The sequence below is a fragment of the Mustela nivalis genome (assembly GCF_964662115.1).
Source record: "Mustela nivalis genome assembly, chromosome: 5".
In the NCBI taxonomy this organism is placed as follows: Eukaryota; Metazoa; Chordata; class Mammalia; order Carnivora; family Mustelidae; genus Mustela; species Mustela nivalis.
The window spans coordinates 37,087,293-37,114,183 of NC_139024.1; the positions used below are offsets into that span (position 1 = coordinate 37,087,293).

The 26,891-nt window shown below is 34.2% G+C and overlaps 1 protein-coding gene across 7 annotated transcripts in view; it reads left to right on the forward strand.

Moving 5' to 3' along the window:
• Positions 1-26,891, forward strand: part of EPHA7 (EPH receptor A7) — a 172,912-nt gene that overhangs the window by 110,527 nt on the left and 35,494 nt on the right. The window contains exon 6 of one of the 7 annotated variants that reach the window (XM_082731678.1): positions 531-2,006. The exons of the other annotated variants lie outside the window; for them this stretch is intronic. Within the exon in view, the coding sequence (XP_082587804.1) occupies positions 531-547 (17 nt within the window). The 3' untranslated portion in view covers positions 548-2,006. Of the gene's footprint in view, positions 1-530; positions 2,007-26,891 lie in introns of those variants that run through there. 7 annotated transcript variants of the gene reach the window in all.

Consider the following 26,891-nt stretch of genomic DNA (forward strand, 5'->3'; position numbering starts at 1 on the left):
AGTCATTAGGGAGTGTCAGAGGAAGAGTGATGTAATCTGACTCTGGGTTGTAGAGATTCCTCCTGTAAAAATCCATGGCATTCTTTAAAGTGTGTGTCTTATTTTCTGCACTTACAACTTACTTTCTTAACCTGATTATATCCTCCTTTAAGTCAAGGACATAAGGTATAATCAATCATTTTCTATCCCCTAGAGCATCGAGAATAAAGTTGGTGGTGTGGCGGCATTCAGTAAATAATCATTGATTTGGTTTGGGAAACTGGAGCAGAACAGATAATGCAAACATAGCAGCCAGCATTAGCAACTCCAGACATCTTTTCTACACAAATTCATTAGTTTACCTTGTAAATACAAGCAGTCCAATAGACACTGCTTTTCTGTCTGCAATCTAGAACCAAGAATCAAGGGTGTCTTTTTATTGCCCTTCAAAACACATAGTGTGAGTAAGTATCCGGAATTTAGAACTTAAGCATTAAACGTGCCTCTGTCCTAGAATGTCTATTAGTCCTTTACACTTTTTCTTTTTTTAGCAGATCCTGTGATTTAACCAGAATATTTTCCAATGTTCTCTTCGTTTGAGAGCAATGACGGCTGTCTTTAACAACAGATGCAGAATCATCTTTCTCCTATTCATTTCTCAGACATTTATGTCTTGCAGCATGTGAGAAGCATATTAAGTGGCAGTTAGGTAATAGTAGAAAGGTTTCTGCAGATAATGCTTGACAATTCAATCAAAGAAAATCAGGAGGAACAATTCATGGAAAAAGGTGACTGAGAAAAGATCGGCGAGGTTCCTGTGGACATTCACAGGATAAAAGGAGCGGTCCTTTGCCTTGCTTTCTTCTACTTCAAAAATACAACGTCACCTCCCATTTTTACAGGATCCTAAATCACCTATCTACTGATGAAATTACACAATTAAAAATCTCCAGTAAAATCCCATTTAATTTAATTTAAAAATGCAGAGTAGATAACTATGCCTATCGTGTACATGCTTTTGTCTCCATTTATTTCATTTTATGTCTCAAAAAGGAATATATGGTAAGGTTGTACTACTTAAGGTGATCTGTATGTTTGATCTAAAATTGCACCCATCAGCAATATTTCCCATCTCTTTTCCCTGCCTAATTTTTCCTCGTTAGTACTTTTCACTGTTAGCATAGTATTTATTCTACTTCATGTTACTTCCTAGATATCGCCTTCCTACCCCTATTAGGATGTAAGCATCTTAGAATCAGATATGTATTTTTTAAGTCTGTTTTAGACATTGTTCAACTCAGAACTTAAAAAGAGTGCTTAGGACAAGTTAGGCACTAAATAAATATTTGTTAACTGAACGAATTAAACAAATAAGATATATCTCAAATTACATATGACAGATGTTTCCAATTTGTTGTGTTTTCATTTTATATATGGTATCCCATGACACAGAGAAGTTTAAATTTTTTTGTCTAGCATTTGCTTATTGTTCTGTGAGCATAGTATGCTTTGAAAAGCCTTATCCATAACAATGTTATAAAAAATAGTTACTCACATGTTCTTTTATTCAATGGCTTATGTTAAAATTTTAAGTTATCAAGAATATATTTTATATCCAGCATGGTGTTTCTATTTCCACTAATCTTTTCAGTTGTTTCGACATTATTTACTATAAAATATATCCTCCTCACAGTATTTTTAAAGACTTAAATTTTCTACCAAGCCATGTAGAGACTGGAGCCTCTTTCTGAAAATTCTAATATTAATTGTTCATTGTTTATTTTTTTGCCTAATATGACATTTAACTTAATGCAGATTTAGATTTTTATATTTCAATTATAATTATCATTCTTAATTTCACTGAATCTTCTCAAGTATTTACTTGCCTAGCTAAATTATATTATCTTTTTGTTGAGTTTAAAAAAAAAAATTCCTCTGGAAGTTCTCAATGAATTGTCATTTTTATGTTAATTTATGTAATAATCTGAATAAAGCAGATTATCTGTCCAATGTTGAGTTTTCCTATCTCAGAAAACAATCTATACCTTTTTGAATTACATATGTCTGTAACTGAATAAATAATTATTATTTTCTTTATGTAAGTTCTCTTAATTTCTTAGGTTTATTCCTAGGTGATTATTCTTTTTTTTTTTTTAAAGATTTTATTTATTTATTTGACAGACAGAGATCACAAGTAGGCAGAGAGGCAGGGAGAGAGAGAGAGAGAGGAGGAAGCAGGCTCCCCGCAGAGCAGAGAGCCCGATGTGGGGCTCGATCCCAGGACCCTGAGCTGAAGGCAGAGGCTTTAACCCACTGAGCCACCCAGGCGCCCCCCTAGGTGATTATTCTTAAAGAGTTTTAATATCTGAAAGAAAATAAAGTAGCTGTTGACTTCAAGAGCTGTAATACTAAGTCTATATAGTAAGAAAAAAAACTTTCCCAATTCATAAAATTTACAATTATGTGCTGTAGTTTGAAGGTCATAAAATGGTTTACTATAAATAATTGATCATGTATTCTTTCTCAGCCAATTTACCCAACTGAAAATTTCTTGAAAGTGCTTCACGCCATGCTCAGCAGTCTTTAACAAAAGACACCCATAAGTGGGATTTTTGTTTGTTTATTTCTGTTCTTTGTACTTCTAATACATGGATCAGAAAAGGGTTGTCTTGTGCTGTCCAGTTAGGGGCAATTTGAAATACTGGAAAACCCACTGACCATAATACAAGTAAAACTAGAGTCTATTCCAATCTCCTACTAAGTAAACACTTAGCTTTGACAAGTCATTTTGGTTTTCGAAATCTCAGTGCCCTAGCTATAAAATTCAAGATATTGAGTTGGAGAGATATTTTACTTTATTCACTTTGTTCTCACTATGTTCCTAATAACTGTTCTCCTTGCTGAATATATGACAGTGAATAAGGCAAAGTCCCTGTCCTCATGGAAATCAGATTCTAGTGCACTAAGAACTATTCTGGTTCTAACATTCTCTGTGCCTATTGTAAATTGTGATAAAGTATGGGGGAGAACTTAACCCTTAGGTTATAATCAAGAAAGTTACAGTCACTGGAATTCATGTACAGTAAATTGGTGACTAATACCCAAACCAAAAGCTAAAATAATAGTATCCTGTAATATTCTAGGCTTTGTAACCGGAGTACTTTTACTTAAATTCCGTTCAGCTAGTTTCTGCACGTGTCTGTGGACATGCCTCTTTACCTTTACCTTTCTCAGCTTCAAAATGTGCCTGTGTACAAAGACTCTAATCACAGCTACCTTATTAGTTTATTTTGTGGAGTGAATGAGATAATATATGTAAAGATTCTAATAAAAAACTGTGCCTTAAAAAAAAAAAAAAACCCTGCTCAATAAATGTTAATTTTTAGCCCTGTCCAATGTGCCCTATGATATAGTCCTAAAATTAGAACTTTTCTTCACCTGTAAGTCATATTCGGTTGAGGTCAACATAAAGATCACAATAGGTCAGAAATCAAGGAAGCCTAAGACACAGCAGCAGCCTCTCCATTTAACAGGCTACTGATCTACCAAAGCCCTCCTGGAAAGGCCATTTCTGAAATGCCATGTATCTGAAGGTAGGGCTTGTCTAGTTGAAGGCTAATTTTGTTCTCATCCAAACTAAGGATAATTCCAACTCTAATCAATGGGGAATTACATATGAAATATAATGGAAGTCGTGGTGACCTGGGGTATTTTGGGCAGAGACATATGCTGAAGTAGAAACTTTAGCGGCTTAAAAAGCATTTAGCTCAAGCCTTTGTAGTATGTTTTGGTGCAAGCTTGCAGAGACAGTATATAGGAGCCTCAATTACTGAGTTCCTGTTTTTAGTAAATAGCTGCCCTGTAGGTCACTAAGTGCTATTGCTGACAAGGTTGTATATGAGAAAGCTTTTATTTTAATAACCAGTGGCAACTTGCACTTATAAAGAAACTTGCATTTCTCAAAATCCTTCTTTGGTTCAGAATGGCTACGTGGAATTGCAGCCAGCTCTGAACTAGTGATCCTAAACCAATTATTAACACAGGACTAAGTGGGAAACAAAGAAAAGGAGATTCTGGAGTAGAGACAGAGCACCAGACCTTATTCTTATAAAATGTGGTTTGGGGTCTTTACAGCCACACTGAACAAAGAGAACTTCGGTTAAAAAAAAGTTTTTCTTAAGATTCATATGCAATAACCTGCAAATAATTAAACTCACTTTCCTCAAAAAGAAAAATAAGTTAGTTCTACTCCATGCAGATTCTATATTGTACTTGTCAGTTCTTAGTGTTACAGGTTTAGTGACCTTGGGAAAGTTACATAAATCTTTTTAATCTGTTTCCTATCAGTAAAATTGTGAAAACGTCTTCTCCAAGGACTGCTTTGACGATTAAATTAGGTGCTTATATAGGGCATCTTCCTCAGTGTGCAGCACACGGTGTTGGAAAATGAATGTTGTCCGAAGAGAAAACATAATTTTAAAAATGAAATTGGCAGTTGTAAAAATAAACAGATAAAAATCTATAAGGGACAATGTTATATGCATGATTTTATATAGAAAACTATAAAACATTCTTAAATGACATAATGAAAATCTCAAAATATAGAAAGGTAGACAATATTTATTATTTGGAATTCTTCATACCATAAATACATCAAACCTTCTTAAGGGGATTTATATATTCACTGTGATTGAAATCGGATTTCTAATACAGTGTGTGCATTTGTGTAAAACTCCATTCCTAAACTGAATGAAAAGGGAAAATGGCTAAGAATAGCTAAAACAATTTTGAAAAAAAAAAATGGTAGGAAGATGTAATATGAAGCTATGTAATTAAGAAAATAAGCTAATAACAAAAACAGGTAAGTATTCTCATGCAAAAAGACAAATATCTTAAACACATGGAAATACAATTTATGACAGAGGTGGCAGATTTAAGTAAATAGTACTACAATACTATTTATTGTACTATGCATAATAAATAACTATTAGTTCCACAGAAAGAAGACAGTTGTGAAGAAAAAAACTGTAACTTAAACAATTTTGAAGAAAATATAGGTTATTTTTATGACCTTTGAAAAGAGAAGAAATTTACTGGAAACACAGTCTATAAAGAAAACATTGATAAAATTGCCTGTGAAACTGAAAACATAAGCTACATGATGGGCAGTAGATGTTATATATATCTGACAAAGGAATAGGATCCGGTAGTTTATATTTTTTAAAAAATACAAAGAAGGAGAAAATCTGATATATGAAACTGAAGAAACAGAAATGGGTAATAAATCAATTAATAGGGAAATGCAAAAATGAACAGCAGTGAAAAACCACTTAGTGTATAAGAGAGTAAAACATTAATTAAAAACATAACAAAATAGCCAGTGTTGTGTCAAATGCATAAAAATGGAAAATTTTATAAATTCCTGATCATACTAAGAATTTATAAAACTGCTTAATGTGGCAGTATCTGTTAAACTGAAAAGAATATTACTAAGGAAACTGTAGTACACACACAGTCACAATGATTCACTGTATTTTCTGCATTCAATTCTTTACAAATAAAATTGGAGATTAACTTAATTATCTATAAGACAATGTCTGTTGGATAACAATTTTCTTTCTATGTTTCAGATATGTGGGAATTTTTAAAAATGTTCTTAACCTAATTTTGTCAAAAACTCCCTCCCTTCCAGGCTCCTCCTTTCTTTGTTCCTCTTTTTCTCTCCCTCTCTATTTCAAAAGTAATCACACTTCGTATGATTTGGAAGATTTTTTCAGAAAAAAGAAAAATAATCCAAAACTGTTAAATCTGAAACTTTGAGAAGATGACTATCAAATAAGCCGATCTATTTTAAAATAGAAGTGTCACATATTTCAGATGAATTCAGTAAAATATGAAAAAGCAAAACAAAGGTATTAATTGTATTACTTTCTGCAGACTTCCCAAGCTTTGACTTATTGTCATTGCCCCATGTGAATCTTTGCCTCTGAACAGATGCATTGGAAAGTTGGATTAAACTAAACATTAAGAAATAAGAGAGGTATAGATGTTTTTGAGAGCTGGTAAACTATAATTAGTGCAGCTATAGTTTCCTATGAATATATGTAGTATATTCATGTGTTCTTTGGTACAAAGCAACATTTAAAACTTTTTTTTTTAAACAAATGGGAAAACTGTTTAATGTTTAATGATTTTATAACACCTTAATCTTATTTTTAAAAAACCTATATATGTTAGCAAACATTCATCTTAATAAGGTTCAAACTAGTTACCCATCAAAAAATGTTCATTTCTCCAACATGTACTCTTCTTCAATTTTAGTATATCAGTAGTTATATATAAACCAATTTTTTGATACATCAGAGTGGAGTTTATTTTTTTAACAATACTTGACAGTGAACTTAAAGTTAGACTGCCTTGACACATTTTCCCTGATTCAAGGCCTATTGCAGGGGTAAGGAAAATCCTTATTACATGAAAAAAAAAAATTAATTTGGTATATTCTATTCAGAGTCCGGGGTTAAACTTGGCTATATTGTCATCTCCACATTCAAAATCATAGTGTATCAAGACTTTTTCCACAGCTAACATCCTTGAGGTTGACATCTTCTTGTGACTGAGTAGATAGCAGCAAGAAATTCAATTACAGCAAGCCGGCTCTGTCATTGCACCTGTCTGCTTGCGCAGGAAATGATTTGTAAATTGGGCTTTATCTTTCCCATCCCATAAATCTCCTGCCCATAATTGACACTTGTCACCACAGATGAATAGTGGGAGAAAGAAAACAGAAAGTAAATGAGTAGCCCACCTGGGAAAACTATGTCTTGTTGCCTTTGGGAGTCATTTACAAACAGCAATACCTACGGGCCAGAGTTTTTATCCACGAGCAGGTGGCAAACATTTTGCTATTGAAAAATACAGTGCCGGAGCAGAATCGCAACAAACACCAGACAATCGAGTGATAATTAATATATAATATTTTCCGGGGAATATAAACATGTCTTCCAAAGACATAGAAGTTTTCTTTCCTATTTTTGAAGCCTTCTTATTGCCACTGCACATTTGTAAGTATCAGGTTGGTTTCTGACCTGTCAAACGCATTCATGAAGCAAGCATTTTGCCTGTCTTGGGAGTTGATATTGTCACTTGTTACACAACTCAACATCAGTTCAAAGTTGTTTAATACCAGTGTCGACAGATTGGTTTAAAAAAGACATAAGAATGATGATGTTTCCTTTCAAATGTCAAAGAAAGGAACAAGGGATTTCATAAATATGATCTTGGGAGCAAGCACTAACCATAAACACATGACAGATAAACCTTCATATCTATTCTCCTAAATGAGTTATTTAATTTTATACTTCCTTCTGACGTGTATTTCACATTGTGAGACATGCATATTTTAAAACAAGAAAAATATTTCAGAATGCCTTAATAATCTCATGATAGTGAAATAGCAAAGTATTCTAAAATATCCTTCTTAAGTTACAGCAAAATTGAGTGTTTTAAATAAAAAATAAAACCATATGTGCAAATGAATTTAAAAACAGATCAAATATTTTTAAAACTAAATTATGAAGAACAGAAATCATTGTGGGTGCATCATGTATGGCTTTGTATGGTGTTTTCTACATGTCGTTTTTGAGTAATTTAATACTTAAGTGTGTCTATTTTATCAATATTTATTTTATCAGTATTTTAATAATCTCCAACTTATTAGGAAAAAACTATTTTTTTAAAGATTTTATTTATTTATTTGACAGAGATCACAAGTAGGCAGAGAGGCGGCGGGGGTGGGGGGAGAAGGCTCCCTGCTGAGCAGAGAGCCCGATGCAGGGCTTGATCCCAGGACCCTGGGATCATGACCTGAGCTGAAGGCAGAGGCTTTAACCCACTGAGCCACCCAGGCACCCCAGGAAAAAAACGATTTACCATTCTTTTGCAATTTTGCAAGATCCAGGATTATTCCTTCACCTGTATTATTTACAAATAATTCTAACCAAAAGGATAACATCTTCATCAATCTCTTTGATTCCATAGATCAGCAAATTATGAAGAGCTGATATTTGTCCTAAAATGGGAGTGAATGATTAGGAATGGAGCATTGGCAAGAGCATAGATTTTACTTAAATACCTCTACACTATTAACCCACTCCTGTACCTGCGGTTGCATGGACTGTTTGCCTGCCTACTTAGGGTTTACAGAAGTTGTAAGGATTTTGTTATTTTTACACTACAGAACGAAAGTTTGAGGAAGTTAAGTTGCTTCTCTGTAGGTTATTGTTAGTGTAAAATAAATGATTTATTTATGCCCACTTTAGTATGCTGGGCTTGTAAACACAGCAGGGAATTTCTGGGATATTGATCTAAAGCAATAGGCATTTATAACATAATACAGTTGTACTCCATAACCCTTTATCAGGGTCAGCTTTGTCATTTGGCAACTTAACTGAAGAACAAAGAAAAACCTTTCAGTACAAACAAGAGTCCAGCATTTTCCCCTGCCTTTTCTTAAATCAGCAGTTTTCAATAACAAGTATATCTGCTATTGTTATCTAATGAGTGCGTTCAGTCTAGACACAGATAACTTAAAATGCTCAGGTGATATCAACAATAGCAGACAGAATTGAAAATAGAGATGTGAATATTGTTGATTCACACGACAAATTGATTTAGAGCTACTTTAAATAGATACTTTACTTGTCCAAATGTGAGGGGAAAAAAAACGTACAGTTTGTTCCACAAACATGTATGAAGTGGGTCCTTTATGTCTGTACGGTGTCAGGGATGTTCCTACACCAGGGGAGCTCATTTTCTGTAAAGGAGGAAGGCATATGAACAGGTAGTTACACTAGATGAAGTATACACCAAGTATGGAGAAGCTGAGCCTTTGGTTGTCTTGAAGTTGTGAGCAGGAGGCTGGCAACAGGCTAGGGTATGAGGATTTCCATGTAGACGAAATCAGACAGCCATTAACTATGGAGGAATGAAATAGCATGAACTGTTCAAAAAAGAGAGAGAGAGAGATTTTTCCTTTTAAAGAAACTTGGAGGCATTTTCCAATTCTGACATATGAGAAGGAAATATTGGGGGAGTAAACAGAGGCCAACCATGACAGACCTTGGATGCTGTGCTAATGTTATGACAGCTACCATCGACTATACTTCTTACGTGACGCACTTCCCATCTTTTCTCAGTTTATGCTTTCAGTAACTCAGTATTATCTTAAAGCTCCATATTATCTCCATTTGAGAGGTGAGAAAACTGAGGCACAATGTAATGAAATGTGTCCACAGTGACACAGCTTATGGTACCAAACATTGTGACTCTTTTTTTTTTTTTAAGATTTTATTTGATTTTTATTTGACAGACAGAGATCACAAGTAGGCAGAGAGGCAGGCAGAGAGAGAGGGGGAAGCAGGCTCCCCACTGAGCAGAGAACCCGATGTGGGACTCGATTCCAGGACCCTGGGATCATGACCTGAGCCGAAAGCAGAGGCTTTAGCCCACTGAGCCACCCAGGTGCCCCTAAACATTGTGACTCTTAACTGGAATTTATTAAAAGCACTTCAAATTATCAAAACAACATATCAAAATGTGTTTTAAAAGGTTATAATAATGTTATAAAGAAGTGTTAAGGTTATACTTCAAAATCAGTTACATTAACAAACCAACATTAGCAAAAAAAAATTCCTATAATCAGAAAATATTACAGTTTATAATTAATATCCAGAATTTAACATAATGTCATTCTTACATTAGAATAGATTTGGATGGATGATTTCAAATTTTGTAGAGCATTTACCAAGTCACGTTCAAAATAAAATAAATTAGGTATGACATAATAATTAAATAAGACAGTCCAGCTCTGCACTTCAGCAGATGCTGAAATATGATATATCCTTGTGGACTTGAAATGTTCAGGGTTCCAAATATATTGCATTTAAAATATTTGTTAAATTTTAAAATGCCAGTTTACATTAAAACAAATGCAAATAATGTAAATGAACTGAGTAAGAAATATTTCTTGATTTGTTGCTTTGTTAAACGTCATTTGACGTTTATTTCCCCTTTAATTGCTTTCCTACCAATACTAACATTTATTGAAACATTGTTAATTGCTAAGTACTGTGCTAAGCGACTTATATTCATTGTCTTTCTAAATCATTGCAATACTTTCTATTCCCATTTTGCAGATGAAAAGTGTGTGAATCAGAGCAATTTAGCAACTTGAGCAAGGTGGTATAACTAGTAACTGGCAAATAACTAGTAACTGGCAAATCTGGGACGGAATATTTTCTGTGTGACATCAATCTTATGAAATTAGAGGTGGCATCATTAGCAATGCTTTTTCCTTCTGTTTCCTCTAAGTATCCATATATACACATAAAAAATAAACAATTGTAGTTGTGGTGGTGGAGTGAATTTCAAGCATGGGAAATAAAATTTTACCTAGACTGATATGAAACTAGTTTTTCTTCTAACTTTGGGACATAATGGAGTTATATTTTTTTGCATGCATGTGGACATAGGTATGTGTGTGTTTATGTGTGCACATGTGTGTATACTCACCACTCCCAAACCATAAAAACACTAGACTTCTGTTCAAGTCAAAAATTTTTATTTTTATTTTTTAAAATTTTTACTTAAATTTATTAGTTAACATACAGTGTAAAATTGGTTTCAGGTGTACAGTATGCAATAACTGTACAAGTACAGTATTCAGCGCCTCCATACAGCACCCTGTTCTCATCACAGTAAGTGCCCTCCTTAATGGGACGCCTGGGTGGCTCAGTTGGTTAAGCAGCAGCCTTCGGCTCAGGTCATGATCCCAGCGTCCTGGGATCGAGTCCCACATTGGGCTCCTTGCTCGGCAGGGAGCCTGCTTCTCCCTCTGCCTCTAGCCTGCCACTCAGTCTGCCTGTGCTTGCGCGCGCTCTCTCTCTCTCTCTCTCTCTCTCTCTAACAAATAAATAAAATCTTAAAAAAAAAAAAAAGTGCCCTCCTTAATCCCAATCACCTATTTCACCCCTACCCCCATCCACCTCCCTTCTGGTGACCACTAACTTGGTTCTCTACAGTTAGGACACCGTTTCTTAAAGAGAGAGGCAGATCAAAAATTCTTATCTTAAAATACTATGGAAGGAACTTCTAGTCAAAGTAATTTCTTAGTAAGTACAAACCATACAGAATCTGCCTTTCATTTTTCATTGATAAGTAGCATAAAATGTGTTATACAACTGCTTCTGTTTGCCACCCAGGGCAATTTAGAACAAAAATAAGTAATGTTTTCAGAGATGTATCTGATGGAGTTTTCCAGAGAAGTGTACCACTGGGCAAATTTTATTAGTGGACAAAATGGAAAATGTGCACATTTTAAAAAGGAATTAAACACTTGTGGTCCAGAGAATTGCAAATATTAAGTGAACATCAGCAGGGTACTATTTGCAACACAATTGTGATATATTTCAATGTCCTAGTCATTGCCTGCCGTTGTAGTTTTTGTTTTGTTTTGTTTGATGATAATGATGAATCAGATTTCTATTAACCAGGAAGTAGAATTATCTTTAATGAATCATTCATGTAACTTTCTGCCAAAACTCTAATTTTAAACTGCCTGGACAGTGGGGATCCTGAGGAGCCTCGCTGTGACACTGAGTGAGATAATATTGTTATGTGAATGTGTAACGGGAAGTGCTCAAGCCCCTTCACTAGTTTATGTCTCAAGAACAAAAGCGGTTTGTGAATAGTCTACTGATTTAAGGTGAAAGAGATATAAAAATGAATAATTAACCTAAAAATAAAACTGAGAGAGGAGAGAGGGAAGAAGGAGGAAAAGGAGGAGAAGAGGAAGGGGGGAGACATTTTTTTCTATTCCAGAGCAAAATTCTAGATCAGAATTTTGTAACAAAATTGAACCATGGTGACAATAGTCCCTTAAAATTAAACCTGGAAGATTGACCCACAGAATTGAGGAACATCTACTGCTATATTTCATGTATTAACTCTTTTTTGTACAGGGAATTGAAGTATTATCAATTCCATACCTTTATTAAATATGGAGGTTATTTTTAGAAGATCTCAGCCAATAAAATTTCTGAGAATGTCTTACACAAATGAGAAATATCTTTAAGAATGTATAAATTTTTATTTCACAATACCTGTCACACATGAAGGAAATTAGCCATAGTATTATGTTGGACATAAATTGCTAACTACAAATATGAAGAAAAGTTTATATAAATATCAATATATGTCTGTCTTTGTGTGTGTGTGTGTACGTATTTGTACATATTCATGTATATAATATTTAAAAATCATTTTTATGATTTCATGTTTAGAAACTATAAATGAAGGACTGTAAGTATTCTATTACATGGAATATTCTTAGAATAAATATTAAGATCGGTTTTATAAATAAAAAAATCATTTTTGATAAAAACAAGAGAATAGATATAAACTAAAATCCATCATTATAATAACCATTTAAATAAAAATTCAGGGAATTGAAACTAGCATTTTTTCTTATTACTATTTTTTTAATATTTTTTAATTTATTTGACAGAGATCACAAGTGGGCAGAGAGGCAGGCAGAGAGAGGGGCAGCAGGCTCCCTGCCTAGTAGAGAGCCCAATGTGGGGCTCAATCCCAGGACCCTAAGATCATGACCTGAGCCGAAGGCAGAGCCTTAACCCACTGAGCCACCCAGGCGCCCCTTATTACTATTTTTTTTTTTAAGATTTTATGTATTATTTGAGCAAGAGAGTGGGGGAAGGGGCAGAGGGAGAGAAGGAGAGAATCTTAAGCAGGTTCCCGCTGAACATGGAGCCCAACTTGGCATTGACCTCAGGACCCTGAAATCATGAACTGCACCAAAATCAAAAGTCAGATCCTTAACTGAGCCATCCAGATGCCCCTTATTACTAATTATTTTTATTTTTATTTTATTTATTTATCAGAGAGAGAGGGAGAGAGAGCGAGCACAGGCAGACAGAATGGCAGGCAGAGGCAGAGGGAGAAGCAGGCTCCCAGCCGAGCAAGGAGCCCGATGTGGGACTCGATCCCAGGATGCTGGTATCATGCCCTGAGCTGAAGGCAGCTGCTTAACCAACTGAGCCACTCAGGCGTCCCCTTATTACTAATTTTTAAATTGACATATAGTTGACACACAATGTTATGTTAGTTTCATTTTGATGGGCTTTATTTTATTAACAAGTGTATTATATATAACCAATGATTTTATATGTCCTACTTGATCTCCAAAATCCCATTCAGGCACACAGAACAAGAGAAAATAAGAGAACTTGGTTGCATGTGGAAAATTTTTTTTAATAAAGAAAATAAAGCCCAGAATACTATAAGCAAAATTATGCTCAGTGATTTTAAAAGCTGTTGTTTAACTATTTGAATTAATAGTTTGAATTCATTGGTATCAAAATTTGTCATAGTGATACACTGAAAATTACTAAAAATTAATTGCTGTCTTTTAAGTTATCCTAATTAACATAGATTGGCATCACTAATTGATTCCTTTTTAAAAATCATTTGAAATTTTGTGATCTTTTTCCTTAAAGAATTGCAATACACATTGCAAGCAGTAGTCAAAAAAAAAAAAAAGTCTGATCTTAAGGTATACATACCACACCACAAAGTTCTCTGAGATATTTTAGCACTATAATTTGAAAGAACTAAACTGGAAGTTAAAAAAAAATAATTTGCTTCCTAGAGGAAAATTTTAGATAATTTAGAGTTGTTTCTTCATTAAACCAAAATTTAATGGATACCTAAAGACTGGAATAAATAGTGGAGACATACTGGTTAGCAAAACCAACCATGACCTCCCAACCTTATGGATTACAGTCTAATGGGGGAAACACATTCATCAAATAATACTACAAACATGTCAGTTTACAGCTTTAAAGTGCTGTAATGGGGGATTTCCTAATACTAGGAGAACACATAATAGATTGGGTTATATCAGAGAGGAAAGGAGAAGTTGGGAAAGGTACTCTAAGAGGAACAATCAGAATGATGTTTTAACTCAGTGCAAAAAGGAGTTTGAAGAAGCTGAGGAATAAAGTGCAGTACCAGATGCAGAGAAGGAGGGGAGATTAAACATGGTGAGGCTGGAAAGATAGATGGAGAGTAAGTCATGTTGGGAATTTTGGTTCTTATTCTAGAAGTCATGAAAAGCCAGTTTTTAACAACTTTCATTAGATACAATTTGCATACAACAAAATTCACATACTTCAAGTGATGACATTCATTGATTTTTAGAAAATTTGTGGAGTTGTGTAACCATCACCATAATTCAGTATTAAAACGTTTCTGTTATCCCAAAAAGAGCCACCATGCCCATGTATAGCCTCTCTCCATTCCTATCCCGTAGACCTAACCAAATACTGATCTGTTTTTTTTTGTCTATATAGTATCATCGTTCTAAACATTTCATGTGACAGAATGATACAATGTGGATCTTATGCATCTTCAACAAATGGTGTTGGGAAAATTGGATTTTTTCATTAGCATATTGTTTTTTGAAGTTCATCCATGTTGTCCCATTTGGCAGGTCCTTTCAATTTTATAGATCAATACCGATTTCTTGAATATATTCTATTTTATCTGCTCATCAGTTGATGGACCTTCAGGTTGTTTCCTTTTTTCTTTTCTCTCTCTCTTTTTTTTTTTTTAAATTTCATGAATAATGCTGTTGTGGACAGTTAGGTTTAAGAATTGATGTAGAGGGGTGCCTGGGTGGCTCAGTGGGTTAAGCCTCTACCTTCAGCTCAGGTCATGGTCTCAGGGTTCTGGGATCAAGCCCCATATCTGGCTCTCTGCTCAGCGGGGAGTCTGCTTCCCTGCCCCCCCGCCTCTGCATACCTGCCTCTTTGACTACTTGTGACCTCTGTCTGTCAAATAAATAAGTAAAATCTTAAAAATCAAACTATCCTCAAAACTCAAAATTAAAAAAAAAGAATTCATGTAGACCTCTGTATTCTCCTGGGTAGACAACTAAGGGTGGAATTACTGGGCCATAGGGTAACTTTATATTTAACTCTAAAAATTACCAAACTCCTTTTCCAAAGTAGCTGCTCCATTTTACATTTCCACCAACAATATATAAGATCTCATTTTCCCACATCCTTGTCAATACTTGTTATCATCTGTCTTTTGACTGTAGCTATTCTCATTGGTATTAAGTGATATCTTAATGTGGTTTTAATTTGCATTTCCATAATGACTAATGAAAATGAGCTTCATTCTATGTAACCTTGAGGAAATTTGAACTTTTTTGAGGAGAAGGGGCTTGCAAAGGATAAATAAAAGAATTGGACACACAGAGAATCTAAAAGAGTATGTCATGGAAGCCAAGGAGAAAGGAGAGAAAGATTAGCAATATTAATGTTACCAAGAATCCAAGAAAAATGAGGACTGAGAACAGTACTTTAGTGTGGTTAGATGGCCTTATCAGCAGCTCACTGGATCAAATGAGGTAGACTGAAACCAGTCTGGAGAAGACTGGAGCATGAATGGAAGTTGAAGAAATGGAGAAAAACAACCGAAGTTGAAGAAATGGAGAAAAACAACCTAGACAACCTTTTTTTTTTTTTTTTGACATGTTTGTGTGTAGTGGGAAGAAGAGAGACTCCTCAGCAGATGGAAAGGAAACATAGGCTTGAGAAACAATTATATTTTTGTGGGAGAACATTGAGTTGATATAAAATCTGTTAGAAAAATCTAATGGAGAGAAAGATTGGTTATATAAAAAAGAATGGGTCATTTGTAACATAATAAACTTATCTTTTTATTTGCATATAGTAACTGCCTAAATACGGATGGTGGAGTGTTTCCGGCTAGTACTTATAAATCAGTGTGAGACCCTCTTTTTCACATAGGAATTTCTCAAGTATAAAAAGGTTAAGTGAAATAATGTCATTGGAAGATGTTTTTATAAAAGTTTCTATATTTATGTTAGTTAACATAAATATTCATGCTGTCTAGTAAATGTTTTAAAATCACCTGATATAACCTTTTCAGACCTTCTGTTGCTCTATTCATGTTTCCTACAACTTTCTAGTCCTACAGGGAAAAAAACCGTACCTGAAATAACTCCCTGATGCAGCCAAATAAGGAAAAAATTTTTTCCTACCTTACTCTTTAATGTAACGGATAAGGACTTAGTAGTGTTGTAAATCTCTCTCCAAGTCCTAGTTTACATAACCTTACTTTTCGTACATGATCTGATGCCTTCATTTAGGAATCTGAATGACTTCCCTTGGTCCTTACTGTTCTATATTCAGAAGAAAAATCCATTGAGGAGGTTGGGGGGATGGGTGGGAATCAAGGGGATACTCTCCCTCTCCTCTGCTATGGGGAAGATGATGGTGGCAGACACTGTGAGTTTCCTCTTCAATATCCACTTCTTTCTTTATTATTACTATTATTATTTTTTAGGGCAACAGGACACCCAACTTGAATTTTAAAAATTCATTTCCAATCTAAGAAAGGAGATGAATGAGATATAAACAGAAGATTCTTAGAGCTTGCTGGGAAAGTTGGCTTTCCTTATTTAGATCACGAGCATTCCACATTTCCTTTTTATTATGTGCCAGCATTGTCGATGTGAGAGCTGTAGTAGCAACAGCAGCAGCATATTGCAGTCATGAGGGAAAGACCACAAGCATTATCTTTAAATCCTGGAGCCACTGAATGAAATATAGCAACTGCCCACCTACGGAATTTTTTTTTTTTTTCAGGAGGAAAACAAAACAAAAACCTTAAAGCACTGTTTATTTATTTATTTACTATTCCTACTTGCAGCTAAACAGACTCCAAGTCAGGGGTACACAAACTTTTTCTGAAAAGTCCTGGATAGATAATAAATATTTGGCATTTTACAGGCCATATTTTCTCTGTTGCAATTCCTCATCTTTGATATTTTAGCACGAGAGAAACCAGAAACAATATATACACAGATAAATGCAGTTACGTTCCAATTATTTATTTGTAAAAACAGTTGACTAGCCAGATTTGGATCATGACCACTGACCCATCTTCCAACTGATCCAAGGGAAAAGTGGACATGTTTTCTTAATTGTATTTATGTTCTTGTTAGTTACTGACATGGTAATTTCTTGGTAGATGGATAGTATGTAGCAATGAAGTAAAAACTCCCTATGTGGCAAGAAGAGGGGAGAAGCAGAAAGCAAGCAGAAATTACCAGTCTCTGTCTGGCTAAGAGACATCAGGATTTTAGGAGGATTGGGGAAGATCTGAATTCTTGTATTGAGCACCTTGTTCAGTAGTAATTACAAACACCTTTTATTCATTGTATTGGTTTTCCTGTTTAATACGAGTTCCTAGTATTAAAGCAGGATTGTTAAACTTATTTTCTGAACCAGTATACAATATTTGGGGTCAAATATGAGTTTGTGCACCAACCTGGCAATCAAAATGCTACATATAGTATTGTTTCTAAGAGAAATAAAGTCCAAATTACAAACAACTAAACCTCAAATTAACGTTTGGAACCAAACATTCATGAATCGGTAACTCTCCCTGCATAGAACTATTCATTATAAGCTAGATTTTCCCAGTGCATAAAAGTGACTCCTTGGGTATTAATTGGCCACTATAGTAAACTGCATTAATTTTCTCTTGAAACTAAAATATTACTTAGTAAATTAGTGCCACATTGCACTATTGGCATCATATTAATTAGTAAATTAATGCCACATTGCACCACTGGCATCATACAGGTTTAGGGAATTTAATGAAGTTTTCATTTATGCCTAACTTCCTAGGCGTAGCTTATACACTGTGAGACAGCCACTTTAAAATACAAGCTGCAGTGATAGTTGAAACGTATTTAGCAGGCTCTATTAAACAAAGTGCTTCACTTATGGTAAATTCTTGAAGCCAACTAATAAATCATGACTGCTACTGAGAACTTAGCATTAAGCAATATGAATTTAAGTTTATGCACGTTGGAGAGAAAATATATTCAGAATACCTAGAGAAATTGAGATGATAATATTTTACATTTATACATTTTAAATGAAATAGTTTTAGTGAGTTTTGAGATACTTTAGGTTAGATTCTTTTTGTTCTCTTCTTCCTTATCCTGAGCTGCTTCCTTCCTTTCCCTTTCATTCTTTTTTATCTTTCTTGAATAATTCAACTTGTAGTAAAACGGGATTAAAATTAAAATCAAAATTAACTGTATTAACACCTCCAAGAGTGATGATTTGGGGAAAAAGGTAAAAAATAAAAAGAACAAAGCCACACATGAACAATTTCTGCAAAAAATTAAACTGTTAGATAGTATTCTAGAAAGTAGGATGGTTTGTATAGATAGGAGTTTTAGGTCTAGAGAAAAATAGAGTCAAAAACAATTCATACCAGATTAGAAGATGCAGAGGAAAGAGAGTAAAAAGAAAAAGTAGGAAAGTAGGAAATTGACAGCAGCCAGAATAAATTGGAATTGGTCATTCTCTTCAATCATTATCAAGAACCTTGAGATAGAGTAAAAGAACGGTGTAATATGGAACTGTCAATCTTATATTTGCCACCTTAGGTTTTGTAATGTATGACTTTAAATATATATATATATATATATATATATATATATATATATATATTATTCTGTAAGTGGATATACCCTCAATTATATATTATATAATGAATTGACTTTCCAGAAAATTTAATATATTTACTGATAGTAATTCACAGAGGCACATTGTATATCTCTAATTTGGTACATTCACATGTACATATGAACACTCACATATGAAACATTTCTATGAAACTGTATTGTCATATGCGATGAACACTCACTTGATATTCTCTTTTCTTAATTTACTTAAAATTTTGGTAGCAATACATTATGTTGATTTTACAATAATGAAAAATAATGGTATCCTGGAAAAGGGTTTGGAAGATCTGAATCCAGTGGAGTCACATAGTAAGAACACAGTAGCAGTCAGTAATGCAATTTTATTCTAATGGAAAATGTGATTTTTTTCTGAAAGTATATAACTAACACACTGCTTTAAGGTAGAACTCATATCTCCTCTTTCTTTAATATTCTTCTTATTGATACTGTTCCTATTAGTAAACATCTTACATGTTTAAATACATGCTTTGCTGCTTCTGAAAAATAAACCAAATATGTGGGGTTTCCAGAATATTGTTATAATATACTGAACAATATTTTAAACATTGTGTAGATATTTAGGAGAGGAGCTATTAAGTTTTCTTAGCCACAAATTTACACCTATGTGAATGTATATGAAATATTATTATATATTATTGCATAATTTAAGAATATTCATGTCATTTCATGATATGTAATAGTGTATAAATTAAATTTATCTAAAGAAGGGATTATAGTCATGTACATATTGTAAGGCAATATAGAGTAATTAAATGCGAATATCAAATACAAAATAACTTAGACATTCTTTAAAATCAATTAATAGAATATTCATGTTATAAGGAATTTAGATAGCTATGCATATTATAATTAAAGATATTCATAACATAAGCATTTGGACTAAATTAATATTTCAAAAACTGTCAACAGATATTACAACATTGTTGTGATTGAAGTACAACACAATTCTTTCTTCATTTATAATAAAACATGTTCCAAGACCAAAGAAAATTGAAATTTTACTTTGATGACATATAAGGGAGGTTTTGGTCATTAACAAATGACAAATGTGTGTGTGTATATATTTATTAACAAATGTATACACATATACATAAATGTGTATATTTATACACACACACATATCTTTTATTCTATTTAAAGGTTCATTTTCATTATTAAGAATGTATGGTTGTAGACCATAGTCACTTTGTTGGCCTTATAAATAACGTAGTCTTTAGCTATCTGTGGATTCATGGAAAAGGTAGAAATGGAGCCAGATTATATGATAGACCACATGCAACAGTGGTTTTTAAACACTATCCTTCAAAATATTTGCTCTCTTACCACTCAAAATAGAAGAAGGTGGTTCACCTGTACTTTGCTCTCAATTCAATACATATTTCAATATTTTGAAAAAGATGCATGTTATTGGTTTCTTTTCTGTTTTGGTAGTTATTTCATTTTTTCCAAGGATATATTACTTCCAAATGACTTAACATTAATGTATTTCTGCTTAGCTGGTACATATAAAATAGTATAACTTATAGAAACTGGTCATTTCTAAATTTTAAAGATTGAATAAAAATTCTCAATATAATGTTTAAAAAAGTAACTGTTGTCAGCATTTATTATGGAGAGCCCTGGAACCCTACCTTAAAATGATGATTTTTGTTCCTCCCAAAGCTGCAAAGGAATTGTTCTCAAACTCAGCTGTACATTAGCTTCAACTGAGAAGCCTTTGAAAAATATGTATGCCTGACTTTGACCTTAGAGCATTCTGAAATGAGTCCCAGGCATCCATAAATCCAGTACAGACAAAATAATAATATATAATATATTGTTTTGAGCTCTTAGCATGTGCCAGGAATGGTTTTAAGTATTTAATATGTATTTATATATGAAATTTCTAGAACAACTCTATTTATGAAGCATGCGATCCAGTAATAGCTATTTTAAAACTGAGAAAGCTGAGGCACCAGAAAGTTCAGTTCCTTGTTCAAGGTTGCACAATTTGCAAATAAACAATGGAACCCATGAACAAATCCAGTAGACTAGTTCACGGGGGCCATACCCTGCACTCCTACACTCGACTGCTTCTGTAACTTTCCTGCCTTTAAGGAACATCGGAGTAGGAGGATTTTCAAAAACTACAAAATAGCTAAATGTTACATCATGTAGTACTACCAACAAGGGAAATAGTATTTTAGGGGGAAAAAAAAAGTAATAATCAGTATTAGCTGAAGCAGAGAAAGAATGACTCAGTAAGTTGTGAGTTATTGGTGGGGGCTACTAGAGAGAGATCATGGGTTCAGTCTTGAATCTGGCTCTATAGTTATTCAGTTGATATAAAATTATCTCTTGCAGATTATAGACTTGGTGGCAACATTCCTGACAATTAGCTTAAATATGTAGTTATACCAAACACTGAATTAGAAATGATTTCTTTCTTTCTTTCTTTCTTTCTTTCTTTCTTTCTTTCTTTCTTTCTTTCTTTCTTTCTTTCTTTCTTTCTTTCTTTCTTTTTTGAAACAGGGAAAGTTTTTGTATGGTTTGCTCTCAACTGCCTCCCAAGAATTTACTGGCACTTGGCTCACACCTCATCTAGCTATTACATTTACTTGTGCATTCAAAATGTGCATATTCACATTTTAACTCATTTTCTCCATTTAAATCTCCTTGAAAGTGAGAACTTCGACCTCATCATCTTTGCGGTCCGTTCAACTCTTTGTTTATACTATATGCGGTCATGAAAAATTTTATGTTGAATTTATAAATGAGTGAAACTCTCATCAGAAATCAATACCATTGTTGTTAGAGTGATCTTACCTTCTGGGCATTTTAGTGTAACAGTGAAGGATACTTAAGACTAATGCTAGAGATAGCATTTTAAAAGACACTGCTACTCAGAATGCTAATATATGATAAGTAGCTTGCCCCAGAAAGAAAACCATCAAGAAGCCTGCAAAGAAAAAGAAACGCTTCTTTCATCAGGGAAGTTTCACTCAGAAAAAGAAGTCAGTTGAACAATAACAAAAAAGTACTTGCTGCCATAGATGTCCATTTGACACAGATTCCTCACCTCTTCATAGGCCTCTGACTTGTAGCTGCACTTGGAAGTAGTCTGCACTAAAGTGGTACTGTTTCAAACACTTAAGTAATAATAAATTTATTACTCATTCCCTTTTATGAAGCAATGACTCTAAATGAGTTTTAACAATAGCCACATTTTGCCTATTCAGTCCAGATAACCTCACCCACCTTTTTTTCACCAGCAGGCACTAGACTGCTCTAAAATATTTTATTCTCCTTAGAGGATTCATATTAAATACTAGTTTACCAGCAGTTTCATTGTGGCTAATATACAAGAGAAACAGATGGGAAAGGCCCATGTTTATTGATAAAGGTCTGGTCAAATACTTCATCGTATTATAAACACAGTTGACGAAAGAGCTATGCGGATCCTCATGTGTTCAATAATGCAATTTTTAAAATGAAGTATAAGTGAAAACATCAAGGTTTTGAACTGTGCTATGAGAATAATGCCATTCATGTAAAAAATGCATATACTTGCACACACCTAGATATTTCTGAAAAGATTTCAAAGAAACTGGGGCGCCTGGGTGGCTCAGTGGGTTAATCCCCTGCCTTCAGCTCACATCATGATCTCTGGGTTCTGGGATTGAGCCCCGCATCTGGCTCTCTGCTCAGCGGGGAGCCTGCTTCCCCTTCTCTCTACATACCTGCCTCTCTGCCTACTTATGATCTCTGTCAAATAAATAAGTAAAATTTAAAAAAAAAAAGATATTTCAAAGAAACTGCTAAGAGCGATTGCTTTAGAGAAGGGTAACTGTGACATGGGACCAGACTAGGAGGGAGCCTTATACCTTGTGAATTTTGCTGCATACACATGAATTTACCCTTAAAAAAAAAAAAAAAAAAAAAAGTAATTTAAAAAATCTCTACTCAGAAAAAAAAAAAAAATCTACTCAGTTTGACCTCTTCTGGTACCTGCAGGTTCTAGGATTGTTGTCCTGAGCAGGTCCCTCAGGGTCCCCTCATCATTATGACACATCATGGATTCTCAATGAATGAATGAATGAATGACCACTTGGCTTTCCTCCTAGTGTCTGCTCTCACCTGGAATTATCATGCTGCAGCTGAAAACAGATAGGAAGTAGAACTTAAAAACATGGGATTCAATCTCAAATCTGCCCTTGAGTGGATGCTACTCAATTTCTGTAACCCTCAGCTTTTCCACCAATAAAATGGAACAGAACCTACTTCACAGGGCTATAGTATGGAAGGAAGAAGATCGTACACATATGTATTATTATACAAAGAATATTATGTGAATATTGTCAACTGTAAGGATTTATAGAAATGCTACAGTGCCTTGCATGTAATAAATGCCAAACACATACATGTTAAATAGAACTGAACTGCAGGTGGTCCCCAATTTGTAATGGTTCAACTTATAATTTTTTGACTTATGATTTTTTAACTTTACAAGGCTGCAAAAGTGATACATGGTTCCTAGAAATGGTACTTTGCATTCTGAATTTTGATGTTTTCCTGGTCTAGTGATATGTGGTATTAACTTTTCTGGTGAAGCTGGTCAGCAGCCCTGAACAGTTGCAAGGGTGAACAACTGATATGCCTACAAGCACTCTGTTTTCACTTTCAGTATAGTATTAAATAAATTGCATGAGATACTCAATACTTTGTTATAGGATAGGCTTTGTGTTAGGTGATTTTGCTCAAGTGTAGGTTAATTTAAGTATTCTGAGCACGTTTAAGGTGGCTAAGCTTAGCTATGGTGTTTGCTAGTTAGATGTATTTAATGCATTTTCAACTTAGATGGGTTTATCTGGGCATAACCCCATCATAAGTTGAGAAAGATCTGTAGTAAAAAGTACTTATTGATTAAATAGTAAATAGTACCTATTGGTTACCTATTCATTAAAAAGATAGTTAAAATGTACAACTTCACATCAAGGGTCCTTAACCTTTCTGAATTGTTATATTAGGTGATCATTTATTAGTTACTCCTTTGTAGGTATGACTGATGTGAATGGTATAGTTAGTTCTGGGAAGGATCCTATTTTATACCTTCTGTTTATATAATATTTCATTTTTTACACATTGTAATTATATGAACATTAAAAATTAGCCCTCATCAATTAGCGTTTTGGAAGTTAGCAGGGGTCCCAATATATACTTAGAACCAATATCCACAGTAGCATTCTCCACCACCCTTACCTCCTTGCCCTTACAGCATTTTATTTTTTGGTTGTTTTTTTTTGTTTTTTTTTTTCTTCCTTACAGCATTTTAGATAGAGATTTTGTCAGGAAGTGCTACCTCCTATGGTAATTAATTAAACATGCAAACAATTGGCTGTTAATCATCTGATGATAACAGAGAAGAAAATTCTTATCTCAGCAAAATGTTTTGTCAGATCATTTTTATAAAGATACTGTGACTATTGCTTTAAAGGACAAGGCCATTCTTAGTTGTTCAAAGAGTGAAGGAGTGACTTCTGTTGTTCTGGTTATGCATTTTTTTCACTCTACTGGAAATATATTAAAATGACTTACATATATGCTTGACTTGGATTTCAATCCAGGTTATTTTCTTTTCCTGTGCTGTTAGTTCGAGATCATATTCACTTTTTCAGAGAACTTTCAGATCTTATTTTTAGCTCTTACTGAATTTGCATTTTTAATAATTGTTTTTAGATTCATTTAGAAATCCATTCTGATGTATCTTGTTTATTATATTGTATATCTTACATTTTGGGTAAACCATCATCTTCCTAATGGGTGCATTAAATAGGTAGCAACGCAAAGTATGTAATTTAATTTTGAAAAAGATCAATTCATTTTCCACTGATTTTTTTCAACTACTTACAGAATGAGACTTGTATGTTTTAGCCACAGATCGTGCTTCTATCCAACAAAAGGAATTCGATAGACCTCTATTGCAAATGGATTGTTCATAATTGCTGCAGACTCAATTGCCCTTAGTTTCTGCACTTTTTCTTTCATATGAAATTTTATATTTATTGCTCATAATATTATTAGTGACCCTGTTTTTTTCACACCCAGGGAGTTGAAGTTGAGTGAAATCATAGGTTACAATTTTTTTGAAAGATTTATTTATTTATTTATTTGAGAGAGAGAGAGCACACACGAGTGGGGGGAGGGAATAGAGGGAGAACATCCAAAAATGGGGACACTCTGCTGAGTGTGGAGCCCCACAGGGGTCCTCAATCTCAGGACCCTAAGATCATGACCTGAGCCAAAATCAAGAATTGGAAACTTAACCAGATGAGCCACCCAGGTGCCCCACATGTTAGAATTTTTGTGTATTCTAACATAGTCTAAAAATGGAATTGATACATTATATGATACTCCATTGGATCATGTGTACTTATGGCCTAGTGTTTGTTCTTGAAATAATTTTCTATATATTTTTACACATTTGTCCTGTATTGTAAAAATGAAACATCTGTGGGGGGGCACCTGGGTGGCTCAGTGGGTTAAAGCCTCTGCCTTCGGCTCTGGTCATGATCCCAGAGTCATGGGATGGAGCCCCACATCCGGCTCTCTGCTCAGCAGGGATCCTGCTTCCCTTCCTCTCTCTGCCTGCCTCTCTGCCTACTTGTGATCTCTGTCTGTCAAATAAATAAATAAAATCTTAAAAAAAAAAAAAAAAGGAAAAGAAACATCTGTGGGGAAGAGTAAGAAAGTTAAATTTTGCATTATAAAATGCTAAACTCCTAAGAATACACGTATGTCATTTCAAAGGATTGTAAAAAAAAATGAATTCGAAGGGCACCTGGGTAGCTCAGTGGGTTAATCTCTGCCTTTGGCTTAGGTCATAGTCCCAGGGTCCCGGGATCGAGCCCCATGTGGGGCTCTCTGCTCAGTGGGAAGCCTGCTTCTCCTTCTCCCGCTGCCTGCAGCTCTGCTTGCTTGTGCTCCCCCTCTTTCCCTGTCAAATAAATAAACAAAATCTTTAAAAAGAATGATTTCTATGCTGGATAGCAAATAAAGCATTAAGTAAAGACTATTATTCTATTAGTGTCAGATCTGCATTTGACTGTGTTCTAAAAATTTCTTAATTTTCACTTTTTGTATTTACCTAATGGAAATCTAACAACCATCAATATAGATTTAACAACTTGAGATGCATGGTAAAAGTCATTTCATGCTTGTTGACCCATCTTACCTCACTGTATTGTTTAGAAATACAAGTGTTGTTTTTTTTTTTTTTTTGCCTACCGTTCTTTATTGAAATTCAGTGAGAACACTTAACTGTTATGAAAATAATAACTAGTATATATAAATCACTTTTTCAATCCAAAATCAAGTTCATGAGCTTTATTTGTGTTCTATTATACACACATGAAAATATTTCTTTTAAATGTATATTAGAGATTATTTCTTATAAGATTTTGCAGTTTGAGTCCTAATTAAGATAAAAATTCCTTGATTCCATGCTATTTCAATATTAAGTCTGGCAGATCACATTACTAGAGTAGCCTAGTATCCTATTTTTTCATAGATTTCACTAAAATTCCAGTAAGTCTATTTTCATTTCTTTTTGTTTTGCTTTGTTTTTACCATGTGTATTAGTTTTCTCTTGCTACCGTTAAAAAAAAAAAAGAAAAGAAAGAAAGAAAAGGAAAAAAAAAACCACCTACTGTAAAACTCTTAAAGCAACACTCATTTATTATCTTCTAGTTCTATGGGTCAGAAGTCTGGGTGCAGCAGGGTTGGCCTCTTACCTGGAGGCTCTGGGGAAGTATGTCCCAAGTTCATTCATGTTGTTGTAAGAATGTGGGGCTTTTGTACTTGTAGAGTCATGGCCTCCATTTCCCTTCCTCTGTCAACTGGGGCCAGTCTTAGATCTTAAAATCTACTCCCATATCTTCTCATGTTTCCCATGTGGCCGCTCCAGTAATAGCAGGTCAATTTCCTCTCATGTTTCAGATCTCCCTGGTTCCTCCTTTTATAACATCTCTTTGACCTTGGCTGGAGAAATTTCTCTGCTCCTAAGGGCTGATATGATTAAATTGGGCCCAATGGCAAAGATCCAGGATAATATCCTTATTGTAAAGTCTGTAACCTTAATTACATCTGCAGTGTCCGTTTTGCCATGTAATGTTCCATATTCACATGTTCCAGGAATTAGAGTATGGACATCTGTATAGGGCCGTTCACCTATTATACAATGTTTTTCAGTTGTTTTTTC